This window comes from Sorex fumeus, unplaced genomic scaffold, assembly GCF_029834395.1.
Source record: "Sorex fumeus unplaced genomic scaffold, SorFum_2.1 ptg000034l, whole genome shotgun sequence".
NCBI classification, from domain to species: Eukaryota; Metazoa; Chordata; class Mammalia; order Eulipotyphla; family Soricidae; genus Sorex; species Sorex fumeus.
Window position 1 is genome coordinate 17,871,139 of NW_026606091.1, and position 22,000 is coordinate 17,893,138.

General features: G+C 38.4%; 1 protein-coding gene across 1 annotated transcript in view; it reads right to left on the minus strand.

Annotated features, from left to right (window-relative positions):
• Positions 1-22,000, minus strand: part of C9orf72 (C9orf72-SMCR8 complex subunit) — a 28,482-nt gene that overhangs the window by 6,005 nt on the left and 477 nt on the right. The window contains exons 2-8 of the mRNA XM_056117237.1: positions 17,179-17,666; positions 15,305-15,364; positions 12,603-12,698; positions 11,534-11,598; positions 8,954-9,026; positions 4,367-4,483; positions 285-520 (exon numbers count right to left, since the gene is read on the minus strand). Of these exons, the coding sequence (XP_055973212.1) occupies positions 285-520; positions 4,367-4,483; positions 8,954-9,026; positions 11,534-11,598; positions 12,603-12,698; positions 15,305-15,364; positions 17,179-17,622 (1,091 nt within the window). The 5' untranslated portion in view covers positions 17,623-17,666. The remainder of the gene's footprint in view (positions 1-284; positions 521-4,366; positions 4,484-8,953; positions 9,027-11,533; positions 11,599-12,602; positions 12,699-15,304; positions 15,365-17,178; positions 17,667-22,000) is intronic.

Sequence of the window (22,000 nt, forward strand, 5' to 3'; positions counted from 1 at the left end):
TGTTTGTTTGTTTGTTTGTTTGGGCTTTTGGGTCACACCTGGCGATGCACAGAACGCGTTACTCCTGGCTCTGCACTCAGGAATTACTCCTGGTGGTGCTCAGGGAACCATGTGAGATGCTGGGGATCAAACCCAGGTCAGCCGCGTGCAAGGCAAACGCCCTACCTGCTGTATTATTGCTTCAGCCCACTTGTTTGCTTTTAAACCCATACTTGTTTTACTGGTAAAAGCTCAATTGTGCATGACTGCTTGACAACAATGTCCAAAGACAGGGCATGACATACAAATCAGGCGTGAAGCTTTCGTCGGTATAAATGATTGTATCCTGAGCCATGTCTTCTTCTGATGTGGCTCTCCAGAACGCTGTCAGCTCGGATCTCATGTATCTGCGCTGGTTGTAGATGTGCTCGTGACACGGCGGCATCTGCTTGACTGTGTTGACATCCACGTCGATGTGTGTGGTGGGATAGGGGGCATACATGACTTGCCGGAAGGGCAAGACGAAGCTTCCAGTTGAGTCCTGTTGTGATAAAAGGAAATACTACCTCCTCACACGCGGAAATGTACAAAGAATTATTTTTTCATTAGAAAAACAAAACTGGTTTTGATTTAGCAAATCAATCTCTAGAAATTTATCCTAGGAAATTAATCCTGGTAGTATGTAGCTTTAGCAACAGGACTATCCACTATAGGGCTGGTTTTGAGCGCAAACCATCTGAAAAGAAAACCTAAGCAAACAAAAAAGAGAATTAGGCTATGTTTTTGAGGAGAGGGCAAGAGATAGAAAAAAAAATACATACAGATTAAAAAAATGATCAGAAATATATATACCAAATATTACCAATGTTTATTCACTGAACTGTAAGATTTTCCTCTTGATTATTAATATGCTCTTTTTAAATCTTAATAGAAAATTTATGATAAGCAAAAACAAAAAACACCTTGTTTATAGACATAGTCAGTCAGGTAGCCAGTTGTTATGGAACAAGTACTTTTGTACATAAGGCATTATGCACTGTAGCACTGTACCCTCCTGTTGTTCATCAATTTGCTCAAGTGGGTCCAGTAATGTCTCCATTGTGAGACTTGTTGTTACTGTGTTTGCCATATCGAATACCCCACAGGGAGATTGCCAGGCTTTGCCTTGCAGGTGAGATACTCTCAGTAGCTTGCTGAGCCCTCCGAGAGGGGTGGAGGAATCGAACCTAGCTCGGCTGGGCTGATTGCATGCAAGGCAAATGCCCTACTGCTGTGCTATCGCTCCAGACAAGGCATTATGCCATGTACTATAAACAGAAAACAAAAGACTAATTTTAACTTTTTGCTTTTACAATGTGTTAATAATTTTTTAAAAAAAATTTTAATGAATCACCGTGAGGTACAGTTACAGACTTACAAGCTTTCGTGCTTACGTTTCAGTCATACAATGATCGAGTACCCATCCCTCCACCAGTGTCCATTCTCCACCACCAATGTTCCCATATCCCTCCCAAAACCCCCACCAAATCTTCCACCCCTTGCCTCTGTGGCAGGAACATTCCCCTTTACTCTCTCTCTCCTTTTGGGTGTTATGGTTTGCAATACAGGTAGTAAGTGGCTATCATGTTCAGTCTATAGTCTACTTTCAGCACTTATTTCCCATCCCGAGAGAGCCCTCCAAGCATCCTTTACTTGGTGGTCCCTTCTCTACCTCAGCTGCCTTTTCCCCCAGCATGTGAGGCCGGCTTCCAAGTCGTTATTAATAAACTTTATAAGTAAGCCTTTCCCCACATATAATAGCCTCTGTGAATAGATTTCCAGAAATCAAAATACTATGTTAAGTCTTTGAACTCTTAATATATGTCTTGATATATGTCTAAGTATTTTCTGGAAGGCTATACAATTTATACTTTTATGGGAAACTTCTAATATATTTTTTCCATTAAATTATAGTTTCAGAGTTTTCTCATTGCATCTGGCAGAGTTCCCTTTCAAGGATAAAAGTATATAATTAAAAGGAGTGATGTTGAGGAAATAAAAGCACTAAGTATTATGTCTTTGATAGGAAGAAGTTTTAATGTTCATATTTGCACAGTTCAAATCAGAAGTGAGTTTTTCTCTACCACCTTCTATACTGAAATATATTATTCTGAGCTCATAGAATACAGTTTTAAAACTGCAGAAGCGGAACATAATTTTGATTTGCCATTTCAAATATTTTTTCTTTCATTTTACCATGCTTGCATGCATTGTTAAGAGACTATTGACTTGGACAACCACATAGTGATTAGGCAAGCTACTTCTTTGACTATAATTGAAACACTAGTAGTAGATCCAATACAGTAACTGTCTTTTCCCTAATTCTTGAAAACTGATTTGCATGGATCTGTTTTGATTTTTTAAAAAGACTTAAAAGAAAATCGTGATTTTTCTTTTTTCCTAAAGTACTCGGTTGTATAAATTACTCAAATTCTGTATCTTTATTTTGGTTTCTTCTGGGATACTTAGGGCTCAGTGCTCAGGAGGCCCTTCAAGCAATGGAGAAATTGGCAGTGCCTGGAATTGGATCAGACCTCTAGCATGCAAGCACCTTAAGTTTCTGTTGTTGTTTTGCTTACATTTTTATATTATTTTTTAATATTAATATTTTAATTAATTTTAAAAAATTATTTATTTTGGTATTTGGGCCACACCCAGCAGTGCTCAGGGGTACTCCTAGCTCTGCACTCAGGCATCACTCCTAGCAGTGCTTGGTCATGTGACCATATGGAATGCTGAGGCTTGAACCTGGGTCGGCTGTGTATAAGGCAAACTCCTTGCCCTGCCTGCTGTACTGTCACCTGGTCTCTTGCATATGTTTTGAAAGCCAACAACTTTTACTTCCTCTCTCATTTCACTGAACAAAGACGGGAGCCAACCACCAAGGTTCTACAAGGATGGGCAGTTGTTGGCTTATTGCTCTAGTTACACTCAAACTCTGTGTCCCCAACTTCAGGCATGGTAGCTACTCTTGTTTGATGCCCCTTTGGAGGTTCAGCCCTGGGCACTCTTGGCATGGTCCGGAAGGCAGCAGGAGCAGCACCTAATTTTGGAAGAGGTGCATTTGCAGTCTTTACATTTGTAGGCCCCAGCACATATGCAGGCATCCCCAGTGTTACCGGAAAACTGGGGGTCCCTTAGGCAGTACAAATATGCGTATTTATGAATATACCACATATACGGGCTGGAGTGATAGCACAGTGGGTAGGGTGTTTGCCTTGCACATGGCTGACCCGGGTTTGATTCCTCTGTCCCTCTCAGAGAGCCTGGCAAGCTACCGAGAGTATCCCACCTGCATGGCAGAGCCTGGCAAGGTCCCCGTGGCGTATTCGATATGCCAAAAACAATAACAAGTCTCACAATGGAGACATTACTGGTGCCCACTCGAGCAAATCAATGAACAACGGGAGGACAGTGCTACAGTGCAGTGCTACCACATATATAAAACATAATAACATAAGAATTAAAATCCAGGGTGGAGCAATAGTACAGCGGGTAGGGCATTTGCCTGGCACACAGCCAACCCGGGTTTGATCCCCAGTATCCCATATGGTACCCCCAGCACTGTCAGAAGTGATTCCTGAGTGCAGAGCCAGGGGTAACCCTTGAGCATCGCTGGGTGTGATCCAAAAAAGCAAAAATAAATAAATAAATAAATAATCAGGAAAAAAAAATTAAAATCTGTTTGGTTAAAAAAAAAAAGTTTTATTTTAAAAGCATGTATTTAAGAAAAAGATCCTGTAGCTGATCCAGGTTTGATCCCCAGCATCCTATAAGTGCCTGAGCCTACCAGGACTGCTCCCCCAAATACGGAAAGAAATAAATTACAGAAAAAAAAAAAGATCCTGAGGCCAAACAGGCAGATACAAGAAACCAAAAAAAGCTATTCTGCACATTTCACTGAAACAAACTATATGGCATATAGTGTTTTGCTCAGGTACTTGAAAGGAAACTGGCCCTTAGATATAAAGATCAGATGTATTAAATAGTTTAAAATATATTTTAATTAAATATATTTTCATTAAAATCAAATATTCAAAATATATTTATAAAAGACTTCAAAATAACTTTTAAAACTGGTTTCATTTTTAATGAAGCGATAGCACAGCGGGTAGGGCATCTGCCTTGCATGCGGACAACACAGTCGACCGGAGTTTGATTCCTCCGCCCTTCTCGAAGAGTCTGGCAAGCTATGGAGAGTATCTCGCCTGCATGGCAAAGCCTGGCAAGCTACCTGGGACATATTCAATAATGCCAAACACAGAAACAAGTCTTACAATGTTACTGGGCCCGCTCGAGCAAACTGATGAACAACGGGAGGACAGTGACAGTGACAGCAAAAATATACCTTTAGTAGACCTTGTACAAAAAGTCCCGACTCATATTTAAATGATGATTCAGCTTCACATAATCTGGAACATTTTCTCTCTGTTGGAGTCAGAAAAAGGCATAGTGTTTTCACTATCTGTAAAAAGAGAAAATTTTAGTGTTAAAATATGAAGTTAAAGGTCATTGGTTTACTTATGAAAGAAATTTGAATAAAAACGTTAATCATGGAACTGGAGAGAGAGATTGTAGGAGGGGTAATAAAACTATTTACTGGCATGTTGCTGACTCAGGTTCTATCCTGGGTACCCCATATAGTAATCTGAATAATGCTAGGAGTGAGCCCTGAGCACAGAGCCAGGAGTAAGCCCTGAGCACTTTCAGGTATGGCCCCCCAAGCCCAAACAAAACAAAACCTTTAATTACTATTGTCTATAAAATATAACCCCCAAAACTGTATTCCTTAGTCAATTGGAATAGTCTTCGGGACAGACATTACTTAAAATAAGTATTCTGAGGTCAATATATTTCCTGGAGGCCAGTTAGTTTATTGTACATATCTTAAAGCCTGCAACTCTGAGTACATATTCTAACCTTCTTGGTGTGTGACACAGATTTTTTTCAAACTCATGGGGAACTTTTTGCTTCAGGATTTAAGAGTTTAAGGAAATAATGACTCAACATAATTATTCACTGCTATTTTCATTCAGCAAGTGCTTTTAAGTCAAGTATTTTTGAACAAGAGAAACAAATGCAGTCAGTATTGTTAGAATTTCACCTTTCATTCCATAGTAGTGGAGGTGAAATCCTATTGTAATAAATAGCATGGACTTCCCACATTCTTCAGCAGAATGAGAATTCCATCAAGGTTGATTTAAAATACATAAACCATTGGTTGGCATTTAGAAATTTCAACTCCTAACAAAATTTGCTCTGTAGTTCTATTAGGAAAAATAAAAGTCACGCAATATTAGAATTCACACACTATTTAGTCATTATGTTAAAATAGCTGGAGTGATAGCACAGTCGTAGGGCATTTGCCTTGCCCGTGACCGGCTGGCTGAGCCGGGTTCGATTCCTCCGCAGTTCTTCTGCCCCTCTCAGAGAGCCTGGCAAGTTACCAAGAGTATCTCGCCCACATGGCAAAGCCTGGCAACCTACCCATATTCGATATGCCAAACACAGTAACAACGAGTCTCACAATGGAGATGTTACTGGGCACGCTCGAGCAAATTGATAAACAACGGAAGAACAGTGCTGCAGTTAAAATAGTGGTTTTCATTCTAGAGGGGTATCCGCTATAGTTAAAATAGCGGTTTTCATTCTAGAGGGGTATCCGCTATAGTTAAAATAGCGGCTTTCATTCTAGAGGGGTATCCACTTTTTCTTGAAGTTAAATATAAAAGGGAAGGTGATGAAGATGTGGGATAAAAAAAAAGAAAAATATGTTTAGAAAACAGAATTCCAATCATGGAGCCTTTCCACCTCCAAAAGTAACTGAGAATTCACTTCTGCTACCTTAAGACCTCAGAAATATTCATAGATAAGTCACCTTCCTGGGGTTAACAGAAAGAATATCACTAAAAGCAATATCCTAAGAGAGGTACACAAATATCTTATAAATGGCTGCATGATAAATGCAATCTTGGCAACTTAAGGCTTCTGTACATATAAAGGCATTTCATTACAGGAAACAATGATATTATCAGTATATAGGTAAACTAATCACTCATAAAATAATTCTTGCACAAAACTTTAAAAAAGAATAGACCTACTTGAGGTTTTTTTTTTTTTCTTTTTCCTTTTGGGGCTATGCGTATAGCAGTGCTCGGGGCTTACTCCTGGCTCTGTATTCAGGGATCACTCCTCAGTGTGCTCAGGGGACCATATGCAGTTCTAGGAATTGAAATAGGGTTGGTAGCCTGTAAGGGAAGTGCTCAAACCCTATACTATCTCTGGCCCCAGAAAATAAATCGGTTTACTGAAATTGGCCGATCCATGCACTTATCTCTAATTAAAGTTTACTGAAAAAAGTAAACAAAATTCCTAAGTTTACTGACTGTCTGGAAACATTAAAAGTATTTTGATTTTTTTTGGGGGGGAAGAGGTGGAATTGTTGTAGAGGTGACTCCTGGTGGTTTTCTGGACATTGAACTCAGAGCTTGTACTATATCACCTGAATCTCAGCTATGACCGCTCCTCCCCATTAATTCTTGTTCATTCATGTAACGCTGACATAAATGGTCACAAGCATTATTGAATAAAGGGTAACCTCTATTGATCATTTAATAACAAGAGGTTCTTGAAATGGATAGATAAGAGAAAACCAGGTCATGAAATAAATTTGAATGGTTAGATAAAATTCATTTGGAATTAGTACACAGTTCTTTGATTTATTAAGTAGACTTATAAAAAATAAGTCTGTAACAAAAATCTATTTTCAGAAAGCATTAATTTGATCATTTCATCCAGATTAAAATAAAATTATGAGCTAGAAGAAAATCAGAACTAGAAGATAAGTATGCTTTTAAATATGATTTTAACATACTCTAATACAACTTATAATGAATTTTGAAATAAGTTTTTATATTTCAATCCATGCACTATGTATAATTAGATAATTTGTTATATTTGTAATACCTATATATGTATTATGGATAATACAAATTATAATATATAATAAGTAGTAGTCCCCTTTGTATTTTTATTTTTGTTTTATTTTTCTTTTTGTTTTGGGGCCACACCTGACTCCTCAGGTTTTACTCCTGGCTTTGCACTCAGGGATCATTCTTGGTGGTTCTTAGGGGACTATGTGGGTCCCAGGTCAGAGGTATGCAAGACAAGTGCCCTACCCATTGGACTATCTTTCCAGTCCCAACAGCCCCCTCTGATCTTAGTGGGATACATTCCAAGACCCCCAGGGATATCTGAAATGTGGATAGTACTGAACCATATATATTCACATTCAATTTTTTTCTATAAGTATGTCCTCCCATTGTTCATCGATTTGCTCGAGCGGGCACCAGTAACATCTCACAACAAATAGTGAGACTTGTTGTTACTGTTTTTGGCATATCAAATACGTCACGGGGAGCTTGCCAGGCTTTGCGGTGCACTCAATATACTCTCAGTAGCTTGCTGGGCTCTCCAAGAGGGGTGGAGGAATCAAACCTGGGTCGCCCGTGTGCAAGGCAAATGTGTACCCGCTGTGTACCAATGATAAATTAGGGACAATTAGAGATCAACAGCACAACGTAGAACAACACAACGCTGAATAATATACTATAAAATACTATAATATACTATCAAAGTTATATGAATATGGTCTCATTCTCTCACTCAAAATATCTTGTTGCAACTAAGATTTTCAGACCAAGGTTCAGTACAGGTAACCATGAAACCAGACTGCAGATGAGTCTCAAAGAAAAAAAAAGGATAATGGTTGTCAAAAAAAATTCTTCTTATTTAATACATAAAGATTATATGTACTTGATCTTTTTTACTTGTTTCTGGCACAGAGTTCCTAAAACTTCTAGAATCCTGAAGAACGAAAGTGACCTTCATCATGTTAATAAGGTAACTTCTGGACCCCATCTGAGAATGGGGGTTGGTTGTAAGAATAGTGAACCATGTAATTAGAGGGTAGGACCTTTCGTTCCCATCCTCCCACTCTATGCTTCACTGGGGAGAAAAGAAAAGCTGGAGGTTTAACTGAATAGCAATGATCAATAACTGAATCATCATCTATATAAAAAAGTTCCCATGAAAACCAAAAACACATGGTTCAGAGAGCTTTTAGGGTAAAGATATGGAGATACAGGGAGAATCTGGAGACAGCAAGGACGCTGTAACTCCTTTCCCCATATTTTGCTCTACACATCCCTTCATCTTTTCCTAAGTGCTAATTTTATTCCTACTAAGCCATCAATCTAGTAAATAAATTGTTTCCTAACTTCTGTGGGTTGCCCCAGCAAATTAACACCTAGGAGGGGATTATGGAAACTGTTAGCAAAGGAGAGGAATGTGAAAGTGGTTGTGGTTGGTGGGGTGAAGTATCACAGCTCTTAGATCTGACACCCTCATGAGAGATTTGCAAATCAAATTTGCACTGACAGGCAGAATACCCTGTAGCTGTCCACGGTATTGGTGGTGGTATGGGGTCTTATGTCTCAAACTCACACTGGATTTGGGCTAGAGAGGGTGCACAAGAGGTAACACACCTGCCTTGCATGCAGGATCTTTGAAATGATATATGAGCCCCTCGCCCCAAGGAACACAAGAGGTCACTACTCAGCAGAGAGCTGGGAATTCCCCCCTGGGCACACTGGGTATAGTCCAAAAAAGGGGGGGGGGGTGGATAAGGAGGTATTCAAAAATTTCTTCTTACTCTTTCATGAATTATCAAAATGGAACTGACAAAAACCTTCAATTTAGTTCAAACTAATTAATTAGTGTCATAGTAACTTTGGTCAGATTATACTTATATTGCATCTTTATTCTGTTAGATGATCTGGATTGTAACATAATCTTTAAATTATAATTTGTGATAATCATATTATGCTAACAGAATTAAAAAGTTTAATTATTTTTTAATTATAAGGCAAATTACCTTATTTACTTTCTCTGCGCTGCTACCCACAACGACAGAACAGCCACAGGTTTGCAAGTGTGAGCTAATGGCACTATAAAATGAAGAAAAAAAGATGGAAAGTATTAGCTGTATAATTCCCCAAACCAAAAGAATAAATGAAGCCAAACAAACCCAAGTAATTTAGAAACTTAGAATAGCTTTCCATGATAAACACCAATGCTGTAAGTATAATGCTAGCTCTTATTTCTATAAAGTTTTATATTTTCCAGATGCCTTCTTTAGAGATTCTCTTATTTGAGTCTTACCATCTAGTATTCAAATATCACCCTTTTATAGTGCCAGAACTGGGGTGCAGAGAGATTAAACTATTAAACAAGTCAAATGGCATTAAAAATAAGGTATGAATGATTAGTAGGGAGTAGAATCAAGGCTAATTCTACATACTATTCAAACAATGTAAACTCCCTAATTAAACACATTTTTTTAAAAATTGAATCACTGTGAGATAAAGTTACAAAGCTATCAAGTTTGAGTTTCAGTCATACGATGATCAACCAATCCCTCCACCAGTGCACATCTTCCACCACCAGTGTCCTCCGTATCCATCCCTTATCCCACCCCTTCCCCTAACTCTATTGCAGATAATTTCCCCCATACTCTCTCTCAACTTCAGGGCATTAGGGTTTGCAATACAGATACTAAGAGGCTATCACATTTGATCCTTTATCTACTTTTAGCACACATCTCCCATCTCGAACTATAAAACCCAGCTCCCGGAAGTGCGCGGCCGCAAATCTTATTATCTCACTCTTACTTTGGACAAACTGGCAGGGTACCAAATGTAACCTGCCCACACGGCAGAGTCTGGCAAACTCCCCGTGGCGTGCCCAATATGCCATATACCAGTAACAATGATGGGTCTCATTCTAACCCTGAAAGAGCCTTGAATATGGTACTTTTTAAAAACATTCTCAGGGCTAGGATGAAGGAGATGTTACTGGGGCCTGCTCGAGGCAATCAACGAACAACAGGATGGTCGTGATCATGATCGTAGATGTACCAAAGTTTCTTTAACCAGTCTCAGACTCTTAGGTTGTTTCCAGATTCTGGCTATTGTGAACAGTTCTGCAATGAACATAGAGGTGCAGATGTCATTTCTACTGTGCTTTTTTGTACCCTCAGGATATATTCCCAGAAGGTAAAACACACTCCTGCCTCTAAGATTCTGTCCTGAACCTAGAGGAAAAGACTTCAGGGATAGAAGATAGTACAATAGTTAGGGACAGACTCAATTCTTGGCAACACATGGCCAGGCACAGCCCTGGAAGTCACTGAGCTATGGGGTGTATTGCTATGGGGTGTACAGCACTGCTATGTGGTGTACCAGGTGTTACTAGCACCATAGGGCCTGAGCAACATTATATCCTCAGTCCCTTGCATTAAATCACTGGCGCAAGTGGCTTAGACTCACCTGTGGGCTTCCCTCTCTCCCTGTCCTACACTTCCTGAGCACTTTCTCCATGCCTAATTAAAAAGAACTTTTTTAAAGGAAAAGCTTGCAAAATATTTACATGAAAGAACTATTATCCTCCACTCATTAAAAAAATAAATAAATAAAACCTGATGCTACTCTGCAAATGTAAAGAAACAATCAAGAAGCAAATGAGGCTATAGCTGTCAAGAGGGCTGTTGCTTACTATCTGGGACTAACACAGGCATCTGAAAAATACTAACTACCATTTTATCACTTTTCTGAGAAGAAATATAAGTAGAAATTATTAGTAATTAGCTATGTGCTTTTACATGCCAGATTCTGTTATAAAGGGGTTTACTTTGGAGATAGAGAGACAGTACAATGGGCAGGTCACTTGCCTTGTACAAGGCCAACCCACCGTTCAACACCCCTGCATCCCTGCATCCCATATGGTCCCCTGAGCACTATGAAAAGTGATTCCTGAATGCAGACCCAGGAGTAACACATGAACATCTCTGGGTATGTCCCTAAAACAAACAAACAAAAAAAGAAAAACAACAACAACAAGAAAAAGAAGTGTTTACTCTAATTTACCTCACTGAATGAGTGTAACACTTTTACGAAATGGGCACTATCATTAGACCCATTTTACAAATAATAAGGGATGGAAGTTCAGAGATCAGGTAGCTTACCAGGGTTATACCAAGTATGATTTTAAAATCCACACTCTTTTAAATATTAAGATCTGTACTAGAAGGAAAAGTACAAATATGAATAATTTTCTTTTCAGCCTAAATAATATAAAGTGAGTACTCTGAAAGAATTCTTGCAGTTTCAGCTATAACGAGAAGTGAAACAAGAAACTAGAACCAAAAAAGGGACCGAAGTTTCTTGCCTAAGCAATATAAAAACTCAGCATATCTAAATATTCACAGTTACATCAGGATAATATATATATCTCAGAAATGTAATACAAAGTTAAGCAAAAGTCCAATGACAAAATGTTGTCGCTGGAATCATCTGGGTTGGTATTCTGCTGTTTTCTTCTTCCAAATCTGATCATCAGTGAGCATAGAATCATATCAGCTTTATGTCACTTTAAAGAAAAGAAACATAGTTCTTACTTGAGAAGAAAACCTTCATGACAGCTGTCACCAATATCATCATCATTGAGGACTGTATCAGCTATCTGAAATGCACCAAAAGAAAAAAGAGAAAATAAAAAAAATCAAGGTTTTTAATAAACAAGTTTTGTAAAGTTGAGGTTCAATATACATTGCCCTCATTTCTAAGCATCAACAATGCCCATAAAACAAGGTCTGTGTACTCTCATGTAATATGTACTAAACATGCAACAAATATGTAATAAAATATAATACATTTTTGAACACAGGAGAAGGAGGTCAGTCAGGTTAAACAACAATTTTTACAAGAACAATTTCATTTCCTTTTCAAACTTGCCAGAGGCAAGAGAAATTTTTTTTTTCCAGTATTAAGTTACAGTGACTTACAAAGTTCATAACAGAGTTTCAGGAATAAGAGACAAATCTTTAATGACAGAGTTAGAAAGCAATAAATACAGTTTCCTAAATATACACAGAATTCAATTCAAAATATCCTCAGCAATTAAGGAATATTAGTGAATAGAAGTGTACTTTCAGTAAGAGTCAACGATTTGTACACTGTCTTGTTATAAAAAATAAAGCATTAAGTACTGCTTGCTTTTTTAAATCTTTAATTTTTCCCACTTTTATAGAAATGATAAACAAAATTATAACTATCATGAATAAAAAAAGACTTTCTTTGGTCATAGAATTCCAAATTTTTAGTATGTTCATTAGAGAGTGTCTAATAATTTATACAAGTAGTACTTGTAACAAAAGACATAACACTAATATGAGGTTCTAAGGTCTAAGGTCTAAGGCCCTCCCGTTGATCGTCGATTTGCTCGAGCGGGCCCAGTAACGTCTCCATTGGAGACTTTGTTGTTACTGTGTCTGACATATCGAATACTCTCGGTAGCTTGCCGGGCTCTCCGAGAGGGGCGGAGGAATCGAACTCGGGTCGGCCATGTTGGCTGCGTGTAAGGCGAACACCCTACCCGCTATTATTTAAAAAATATATAACAGTAGCATAAATCAAGGGAATTGATATAGAGTACCATTTCTCCAAGTCAATAATATAAGAACTTACATCTATTTCTTCAGGAACACTATGTGATTTCATAGATGAAAGCAATTCCATTACAGGAATTACTTCTCCAGTAAGCATTGGAATAATACTCTGACCCTGGGAAAAAATTTGCAAAATGAGGTGAAGAAAACTATGTAATAATATGTAACAAGCCACTCAATAAAGAATTAAAAACTGAAAACAAAGAATAACAATTACTGAAAACAATACTTGACAATTTGTTCAAACGCAGCCCTGAGTTTATGACTAAACATTTCTGGAGAATTTATGAGTCATTTAAAGCTTATTTTCATTCATCTATGAGTGATTTTCTTAGAATCAAACCATTAATACATCTTTTACTATTATTAACAATAATTAAATCACTATGCCAAATTTAGAAGGGCCCAGCTTATTTTTTAAGCTGAAATATAAAAACCTGTTAATTGAGTCTCTCCCCTGATAAACTGATTGTTGTGGCCACAGGAGGACCACAAGTCTACTGGGTAGCCCAAGAACTGCTAAAAGTCTGTGCCAGTTTTGAATAATCAACTTTATCTTCTAGCTTCTTTGGAGAAAGAATAAAATCCTTCGAATTATTATTTTTTTGAAGTAAAACATTGTATTTTCAGGTTTTGAAGGGAAGAAGGAAGAAAAAGTGGGAGAGAGTAGAGAGTAACGTGCTCAAAGAGAGAACAGGGCTTGCTTCCCCAAGGGTGGAGAGAGAACCTACACACATCCAGCATTATACATGAAAGCATGAAAGTACACATCTCAAGAAAGGAGATGTAGGCAACACATGTGCTCAGGTACCACATGTGCTTGGCCACTTGGGCATAAGCCACACATGGGGCTCTGGCAGCATATGCACCAATCCTTCAAATTATTCTGAAAAAAAAAAAAGGAAAGAAAAGAAACAAAAGCCCAAACTCCTGTTAATTAAACAACATTGATGCATCTTACATTTTAAAATGAGATTAGGAGCAGAAGGGATGTAGTTTAATGGGTGGAATGCATGCAGGAGACCTGGGTTTGATTCCTGGCACTGCATGGTCCCCCAAGTGCCACCAGGGGCAATCTCTTCAGAGCTGAGTTGGGAGTAATACGTGAGCACTGCCAGGTTTGGCCCCGAAACAGACAAACAAAAAATAAGCTAAGCTCAGCACAAAACGACTTTGAAACAATCAAGGGTAAAATTTGAATCAATATTCAACCTCCACATTCATAATAAGGTATAATCAATGTAATCCTAATCTAAATCACATACATTTTTATCACAGATAAGCTTATTTTATTGTTCTTTCAATCAAATGCTAAATTGATTACATCTCAAAAATCTAACTTTGAAATTATTACTTTTGAAGTTAAAAAGCCAATCTAGGGCTTGGAGAGATAGCATAGCAGGTAGGACGTTTGCCTTGCACATGGCCTACCCAGGTTCGATCCCCAGGATCCCATATGTCCCCTGAGCACCGCCAGGAGTAATTCCTTAGTGCATGAGCCAGCAGTAACAACACCTGAGCATTGCCGAGTGTGACCCAAAAAGCAAAGCAAAAAAAAAAAAAAAAATCTAGAACACAAAACTGTAGAGTGCCTCAAATACAGACAATTCCTCATTTATTCACTATAGTCACGCCCAAGGAGTTTTGCCATTTTGTATTATGTAAACTTTGGAGTTGTAGATGAATTTGTCATGTCTATAAAATTTCAGCTAAACATGTTTTTTCATGTGCATCTTCAATTTAGAAACTATTATTCCTAGAATATTTTTTTTGAGGGAACTAATCCAGTTTTATAGAACGGTTTATAATGTGAATTACTTAGAGTATTCAAATTTGATGCTGTTTCAAGAAATTTTATCCTAAGCCCTTGTGTGGCACAGAAAATTTTGTTTTAAAACCATATCCTAAAATAACTACAATGTAATCTCTCAATGTCTTTACTTCTTAGTTATTTATCTTAAAATATTTATTTATTCATTTTTGAATTAATTAATTTATTTATATTTAAAGAAACTAGTGGTGGTGGGGGTGGGGGTGTTGAGGGGCACACCTGGTGGTGTTTAGGGCTTATTCCTGGCTTGGTGCTCAGGGCTCACTCCTAGTTAGGCTCAGAGAACCATAAAGAGTTCTGGGGATCGAATGTGGGTCAGTCACATGCAAGGCAAATACCCTACCACTGTATTCTCTCTTTGGATGGGTAAGATGAGGAATACCTCTGACAAACTGTAATATCAAAACAAATAGATTTATTTAAAGCATAAAATGAAAACTGCGTAAGTTTTAAAGACACAAAATGAGACGTCAAAGAAAAAAATATATTTTTATAGCTATATCTTCTCTCCTAGATGCCTTCCGGATACCAATTTCTCCTGTTAGTTCCGGGTAGATGTTTAAGAAGCAATGCCTTAAAGAACATCTCATATTCAGTCTTTAATTTTTATCATAAACAAGTCACTCAAATTTTATTCTGTGCAAGTGGGGAAAAAAAGGTAGCAAAATAGTTATTTGTAGAGGCAATAACTCTTATCTTTTAACTTTTCAGGACTAAGAGAGGAACATTTTCATGCACTTTAGTCCTTATATCTCCACAAAGGTACTGTTCATTTCCAGGCTCATTCTGTCAAACTATTTTGTCTTTAAGGCCTTGAAAATGTTACATTCTCTCTTATACATACATATCCCTTTAGTTTAGTATGTAATAGTATGTGATATGCATCTTACCTGATCCTCCATTCTCTCTGTGCCTTCTAAAATTATCTTCTGGACATTCTCTTGCCTTTCCTAAGAGAAAATTCATTAAACTTAGGGAAAAATAAGACCCCCTATTATTTATTTATATTTTCACAACATGGTTAAATGGTAGGCATGTTCGGTTTAGTTTAGTCTAATTTGTGATGCTTTTCATGAAAAAAATTTTCTACTTTAGGAAAAAAAATAAAGATATGGCAGGAAACCCAACAAATCCATGCTCTCGGAAATAATGGTCACTGTCACTGTCCTCCCGCTGTCCACTGATTTGCTCGAGCTGGCCCAGTAACGTCTCCATTGTAAGACTTCTTGTTACTGTGTTTGGCATATTGAATACATCACGGGTAGCTTGCCAGGCTTTGCCATGAGGGCAAGATACTCTTGGTAGCTTGCCAGCCTTTCCGAGAGGGGTGGGGGAATCGAACCCAGTTCAGCTGGGTTGGCTGCAAGGCAAATGTCCTACCCGCTGGACTATCGTTCCAGCCCCACAGAAATAAATCCAAATAAAATAAAATTTTTTATTTTCTGCAGTTAAAAAATATAGTTTAGTCCAAAACAGTCATTAGAACACATATGATTTCACAAAGGAAATGAATATTGTACTTTTCAAATTAAATAAGGCCAAGTTGACTCTGGGGAATATAGAACTTCCTGATTTTAAATGATTTTCATAGACATGAGAGGAGGTACACCTGCAAACACAGAGAAAAAACTTTTTTCTTCTTTTTTAAATTTTTTTGGGTACACTCGGCTGTGTTCAGGGCTTGCTTACTCTGTGCTTAGTGATCACCCCTGGCAGGCTATGGGGAGCTTTTGGGGTTCCAGGGACCAGGATGGTCACATGCAAGGCAATACCCCTACCCATTGTATTATCTCTCCAGCCTGAGAAAAATACTCCTGGTCCAGGGATGTGGTTCAGTGGTAAAGTGTCTGCCTTGCATGACGGAAACCACAAATTTGACTCCTGACTCCACCCCATGTCACTGAACTTGATCACCAATCACTGGCATCACTGATGCTGGTACCTTAACAAGTCTCACCTTCAGTGTAGCACCACTAAGTATGTGTGAGCACCCCAGCTAAGGTGTACAATCTATATTCACTGGAAGAATAATAATGGGACGGAAAAGCAGAATGCTCTTTTATCAAGATGCTCTTTTCCCTCTTCATATGGTAAAAGTCTTACAAAATTAATAATCCTTCAATTTCCAGGTTAGTTTTGAATGACTGAGTGGAATTATATTTGTTCTTCAGATATGCCAAAACTATTTAAAACTAGAAATGCCACAATACAGTGAACTATTGGACTCAGGGTTACCAATAATTCCCTCCAGCTCAATTAGCAAAATTAAAAGGAAGCATTCAGCCTCCTTCTTCTCTTTCCCCACAAATCTGGAAATCCGACTAGGAAGTTAAAGGTGCCAAAGGCCACATGAGAGCAATTATTCATGAGATCATTGTTTTGAATTATTTTAATTAATAGTTAAAAGCAGGGTTATGGAAAATTAAAAAAATTTAAAAAACCCCAAAATAAGAAAGTTGAGTCATCAGGTTTCCACGGCAAATCCAGACTCTAAAATTTAATATGGTTCCCATTTCTTTAAACTTTACCTTTTCTTTTGTAATGTGGAATTTGTACATTCCATGGTTATGAAAATACTAACATAAGACTAGATCAATCAAGTCATTTAACAGGATCGACAATATAACAATTACCTAGTAGCTAATAGGTTGAAAAATAACTAGTGCTAATTTAAAATGTATGTAATTTCTGAACATTAGATTGCTGTATTAGTTAAACTTTAATGGCAAAGTTAACATGAGGGAAAAGCTCAAAAGTCACTCACCTTATGCATCCATATCCTTCCTTTCCGGATAATATGTGTTAACCTGTCAACACATACTCTGTGAAGCGGGAGATAGAAGCTAAGTTCCGTCTGTGGAAGTATAATTGACAGTCCATACGTACTCCTATCCCCATTCCAGTTGCCATCAAAGATTAATGAAACAATAATTACTCCTTTTTCAGACAAGACAAAAAATTTTACATCGATAGCCCCACTCTCTGCATTTCGGAGGATTTCTCCATTGAGAGTGTGATTGGCCAGAAACGTTATTTCTCCATCACTGAGAAGTACCTGTTCAGTCTTTGGAGCCCAAATGTGCCTGACCCTAGGACCAAGAATATTATCCCAGTAAGCAAAGGTGGCTGCTAATAAAGGAGATTCACCACTTAAAGCAATCTCTGTCTTGGCAACGGCCGGCGATGGTGGGGGACAGAGAGTCGACATCACTGCAGCACAACTGTCACATTATCAGAATGCTTCGTGCGTATCTAAAATGACATAGAAAAATCAATGGTCATTTTCAGCATTTTAAAAAGTAACGGGCAAAAGTTCTGATGTGGGGTCAGAGAGAAAAGCACAGGGACTAGATCCCTGGCACCATACGGCACCCCTGGAGCACAGCTGGGGTTAGCCCAGGAGGCCCTTGAGCGCTGCCAGAGTGGTCTGGGTGCAGGGCCCAAGCAGCACTGCATTCTGACAGCCTTAACCATAGCTACTGGATGTACGAAATCATCCAACTTGGTTGGCATAGTGTCACTGGAGTGGTCCCTGGACCCTTCATTTGAAATGGGTTGGGGTCAGAGAAGGGGATTCAAAAGATGGCAAAGAAAAAATACAACGGCTTTGAGTCGCAACAAATAATGAACAAACAGTTCACTAATTTTTAGGTTTCTGAGTAGTATCTGAAAGTGCTCAGAGGAACATCTGATGCATGTAAAGCAAGCACTTTCCCTACTTTACTTATCATCTTTCTGGCCCCATTACTCCTCAGGGACTCTAAATATTAGGTACATAGACCAACACGAGTGTTTTCAATGACAGTAAAATAAGCAAAAATAAATACATTTAATATGTTGCTCAAGAAAGTAGTAGAGAGTTTTTTCTCTGAAGATTTATATTAATAGCTAAAATAAAAAAAGGTTCAGTTATTTAGAACATGCCAAGTATAAAATAACAGGATGGACCCTGATCAAGCCTATTAATTTACTAAGAAAACAGAGAAGGCAACTACAAGGTCACAGGACCGTGTCAGAATAGGTCTTTTAATATACTCAAATACACCACTCTGAAAGTGTACGTTATATGTAATATTAGTGTAAAAGAAATCATTCCTAATGTAAAAATTGAGCATTAAATTGAAAGACTATATGTGGAAAAAAATGACAATTTTTTGTTTTTGATTTTGGGCCATACTCGACAATACTCATCAGTCTATGCTCAGGAATAATTCCTGGTAGTGCTCAGGGGACTATATGTGATGCCTGGAGTTAACCCTGGTATAAGATGCATGTGAGGCAAATGCCCTACCCACTGTATGATGACTCTAGCCCCAAGACAATTTAAACAGGTTTAAAATTATAGGATCAATTCTCCTAATGGCAAAAGATAGCAATTAGTGAATAAACTACAATATTCCTATCTCTGCTTGTATGATTACTTTGGGAAAAAAATTTGCTCTGTAACTAAACTTATGCCAAAGTAAATCCTTCCATTAAAATAAGAAATGTTAGCTACATCTTGTCAAGAGAATTCAGAGACAGATCATAAGCAGCAACTTCTATTTTTAGAGTATTATATGAATACTTGTATCAGAGATGTCAAGTACAGGGATACAGAGTTTGGCAAAAACAATTACAGCAAGTACACACAAAAAATATTTAGCAGAGGTTTTTGCGAGTGTTTTTTGGACAGGATTGGGGGGTGGGATGGATGGGAGTGCCTCCCAAATAGTGCTCAGGAGGTCCTGTGCTCTGTCTATGATTCTCAATTCTCTGCCTGGTGGTTTGGCTCAAAGGACCATGGCTGGGATTCTACTGGAGACCCTGAGGTACCAGAGATACCTGGGCCACCCCTGCAGCTCTGGGGAACCTCTAGAGACGTACCTAGTAACATTTGGGGGACCATGTGGTACTGGAATCAAATGTGATCAGGAGCAAGGTAGGCAAGTGTCCTAACACTGTACCATACCCGAGGCCTGGAGAACAATGTGGGGTGTTGGTGATGGATCCCCGTAGGCAAGTGTCCTAACACTGTACCATACCCCTGAGGCCTGGAGAACAATGTGGGGTGTTGGTGATGGATCCCCGGGGTCAGCTTGCAAGGCAAGTGTCCTACCTGCTAGACTCTCTGACTCAACACAGAGGTCTTGAGTATGTAATTTTTATTTCAGAAATTCATTCTTATTTATTTTAAATAAGATATTCATATTTGCTTTTTAAGATGTTACATCAATTTACTGGTCTTAGGAGACTACACTGATCACAGCCATGTAGCTTGTTTTAAAATAGCCACGCTTTGGATACAACTTCAATAGTCAGTTTACAAAGATAGAATAAAGGCATGTAATTGGAATTGAAACTGTAATGAAGCTACTGACATCATAAATAAGAGCAAACTGCAGACCAAGGAGATGCAGTAAGAAAAAACATAGTCATAAAAATATATTGCAGAATATTTTCCTTTGTTCTTTCCTTTTGGATAAGAGTAAAATAATCATAGAAGTAAAATTGTAATTTAAACATTTATTTCATCATTACATTGCATTTCCTAAAACCAAATTCCATCCTAGAGCAAAATCTGATTGGATTAAGGAAAACTTTTACCTGACTATGAAAAACTATTACAGACCATTAATTACATTGAATCTCACTGGTAGTACCATTAGAAAGAAAATAAAAGACAGAGTTAATGCAACGTAAAGAAGTAACTTGGAAAATGAATGTCGCACACACGAGAAAGAGAGAAAGAGAGAGAGAGAGAGAGAGAGAGAGAGAGAGAGAGAGAGAGAAATAGATTTAGAAGAGCTGTTTTAGGATTTTACTGCCAAGTCATTATCTTTGGTGAGAAAAATCCATACACAAGAAGTGTAGCTGAAAAGAAATCACTTTAAAATCGATATTCTTTCTTTTTTATCTGTATATCTTATTTACATGTAGTGCTGGCTACTGCAGTGGATTATTATTAACATTAGCCATAAGAGTTCTGAAGGAAGATAGGACACAAACTGGGTAACAACGCAAAGGGATGGAGAGACAGTAGAATGGGTAAGGTGCTTGCCTTGCATGTACTCTATCCAGGGTCAATCCTCACCACCCTATATGTGTTCCCCAGTATGCACTAACAGGAGTGATCCCTGAGCACAGAGCCAGGAGTAAGCCCTGAGCACCACCAAGTATGGTCCTAAAACCAAAACAAAAGAAACCCCAAATTGGGTAACACATTTTTCCATTCCTATAAACAAAGAACAAGTTTCGCAAGAATAAAATTTCAGGAAATAATCCAATGCTTTATCCAATAATCCAAATATAAATTATCATCTCTTAAAAATTATCAAGTGGTAGGGTAGGTTTGAAGCCTCGCTATTTCTCATATCTTTGCTAAAAATTACCAATGCTTTCCTGGTGTTTAGAAAAGCAGTTGATGCAACTGCTGTTGTAAATCAGTATTCTACCTTCACAAGTCACCCATATTTTCTAATCATGCTTCCTCTTTGGGTCCTAGACCAGCCCTCCTTCCAAAACAGAAGCTTTCTAAAACTTTCTAAAACTCCCTAAACTTTCTACACTGTCACCTGGCAAGACTCAGAGATGAAGTTTATGTTTGCTATCAGGTTATGTCTTAGAGACCCAAATCTTCACAGAGACTGGCAGGCTTTAAAAGACTCATTAATTAACATGGATTCCAACAGCAGGAGTAAAAGCAGGGTCTTCATTAAAAAAAAAAAAATCTGGACAGGTATAGAAACAGTCTTTTTTATGGAAAAGAAGAAAATATTTTAGTCTCTACAGAACTGTAGTGGTTTGGTGCATAATCTGCATCGTGCTCTGTAATTTCTCTTGTTTAGCTTGTTTACAGAGTACAGCTATTATGAGTTGCTTTTTTCTTTCTTTTTCTAAAAATAGATGCAGGGTTTTCCTAGAGAAGCTGAGTTTGGCCCGGCTGCTGGTAAGAGTGTCACTGTCACAGTAAGGCCATCACACTTCAAGTTTTCTGCCTGATGGTAACATTAATCTCCCATGTAGTATACTTGTTCTTCTCGGATGGTCATTTATGCTAGAAAGTTGTTAAGGTTTAGAAAGATAATCTCTGTATGCTCCTGTCCCAGTGGTATAAATGGAAAGTCAGGCCATCAGTCAGTACTGTGGTCCCTTGTTTTGCCTGGTAGGTAAGGGATGCAAACAGTCTGACGTGAAATTTACCCACTTGCTCCGGACTTTTGCTCTGGAAAGCCTGCCAGTCTCTACGGGAGAAGGGCCAGCTCTCTTGGCCAAGGGCTCCACCTCCCTCCATCTCCTGAATACAGAGAGCCTGCTGTGTCCACTGGGGCCCAGCCGGGGTCTGTGTGGACACAAGCAGAGGGGGAGTAAGTGCACATCTTTGTGCAACTGCTACTACCGCGCAAGTGATGCCAATGATCACTTTACGTGTGTGCATCCTCTGGGCTGTGCAGCCAAACCAACGAGACAACCCAGTTCGGAGTGGCCGGGCAATTTCTGGAGGCGCTCAGAAATCCTTAGAAACTTCTACAGAAAATCTGTAGGGGTGCAGCAGGTCGGCAGCTCCCATACCACAGCGCGAAATCCTTTCCTACCGAGCCGGGTAG